Source organism: Hordeum vulgare, chromosome 7H (genome assembly GCF_904849725.1).
Source record: "Hordeum vulgare subsp. vulgare chromosome 7H, MorexV3_pseudomolecules_assembly, whole genome shotgun sequence".
NCBI classification, from domain to species: domain Eukaryota; kingdom Viridiplantae; phylum Streptophyta; class Magnoliopsida; order Poales; family Poaceae; genus Hordeum; species Hordeum vulgare.
The window spans coordinates 618,219,057-618,220,987 of record NC_058524.1 but is presented as its reverse complement, the minus strand read 5'-3'; the positions used below and the strand labels follow the sequence as shown (position 1 = coordinate 618,220,987).

The 1,931-nt window shown below is 46.5% G+C and overlaps 1 protein-coding gene across 1 annotated transcript; it reads right to left on the bottom strand.

Annotated features, from left to right (window-relative positions):
* LOC123411928 (basic leucine zipper 19-like) lies at positions 1 to 981 on the bottom strand. Its single transcript, XM_045104888.1, has one exon. It carries the CDS (start codon positions 973 to 975, stop codon positions 241 to 243), a length of 735 nt encoding a protein of 244 aa, XP_044960823.1. The 5' UTR covers positions 976 to 981; the 3' UTR covers positions 1 to 240.
* Between the last annotated feature and the right edge of the window lie 950 nt (positions 982 to 1,931).

Sequence of the window (1,931 nt, the reverse complement as noted above, 5' to 3'; positions counted from 1 at the left end):
GTGGTGGCTTGTGTTTGTACTGGGTTATTGATGATCGTTACTTTATATATAAAACGGAACGAAAACCTCTATTGATAAGAGTAGCGGAGGGAGTACACACTCACGGGACATCTACCGAAGACTAAACCATGCCACAACTAGCTTCTTTCTTCAACCTAGTGACGACTGTCGCCACCGTCCTCTCTCCTTCCATGTCAACTGCCCTCAGAGAATAATATTGTCCATTGTATAGATCTGATACTAATGAAAACACGTATGAGGTTGTTCACAGGTTCCTATGAAATCACATGAACTCATAATCTGGGCACCGCCCTGACCGGCGCCCTTGGCGGGCCGCCGGTGGTAAGGGAAGGCGCCGATCTCCCCTTCGATCCTCCCCCTGACGTCGACGAGCAGGCAGCGGAGCCTAGCCGCCTCGGCCTCGAGCGCGGCGTGATCCTGGACCTTCTTGCCGAGCTCCTCGTTCATAGCCCTGAGACGGGCCGCCTCCTCCTCCAGCAGCACGGTGTGCGCCTTCTTCTTCTCCCGGTACTTGCGCACGGCCGCCTGATTACCCGAGGGACGGCGTCTCTTGCTCCTGAAGGTGTTGTGGGCGTCCTCGAACTCGGCCGGGGTCTCGGCGCCGGCGCCGGCGTCGGAGGAGGCGGAGGCGGTGAAGTTGGAGTGGACGTGGAGGCAGGTGTGGGTGTGGTGGAGGTGGTGGTCGGGCGGGTTGCAGGTGTGGGTGTGAGTACAGCACGCAAGCTGCTGCTCCGTGTCCATGAGGATGTCGTCGAAGTAGCTGCCGATGGAGGAGCAGTCGAGGTGCCCGTCGTCCATGGCCGCGATTAGCAGCAGACAGACAGGAGGACGCTTAATTAAGCCGTGCCCACGTGCTGCTTGCTGTTGCAAATTTTTTTGTTTTGCTTTACTTTTGCACAAGATGTCGACATGATGGGAAATTCTTTCATCTATATTGGTACAACTTTTTTTCATAGGAAAAAAGAGCCGGTGGGGCATAGAGAGCATCCCACTCGGTTGATCTCATGAATGGAAGAAATGTGGAGGAAAAAAATAAATGCTTGACAATTTGCATAAAGGCCCTTATACCTTTTTGAAATTGTATTTGTTATTATCAGTGATAGGAAAATAATCACAGACCTCATGTAGCTGTTACGCGGGAACTTATTCAAGCGGTATTTAACCTCAAAAATTCTTATTTTAACCTCATTTATTTGTATATAACAATATCTACATTACATGCTTATTAGAATATTTTTTTACCATTTCTAGCGCTCTATTAGTGCTCCCTCATGGAGGGATGCTAGCTAGATATTGCTAGAATATAAAATGAACACATAGAAAAGTGGCGAGAAGTATTAAGAACATTACCATTGTTTTTGTATTGTTCGTACACATATAACCAACAATAATCTTAATATATTATACCATGTACTGCCTCTGTACCAAAATATGTGTAGTTGTAGTAGGCTAACTTAGCCTACTACAATTATAAATATTTCGATACGGAGGGAGTAGATGACTAAATACTTAGAGAAGAGACTGAGAGAGTTGACTCCGAATGGCCGCAACTATCGTGGTTAATGCTTTGAAATGAGCATTTTTACCTGGAAATTACGGCTTAGACAAAATTGTAATGCATACACACCACAATGGTGATCATGTACTGCCTTTCCACGAAAAGCATCACACTCTTTGCCTCAGAGGGTGTCATATATGATTGAATCACTTGAGGGGGGAATTCATGGAAATGATGGAGTCGATGGACATTTGGATTGCACGGAGAGACCAGTTTACTTCACTTCGTGTCGGTCAATCTCCTATGGTGTCACCAATTTGGAATGATACTGACAAGACTCTGTCAAGCACTATAATAAAGCATCATACTAACTAGAATAGAGGTAAGCCTACACGAGAAAGTCCATCTCAAG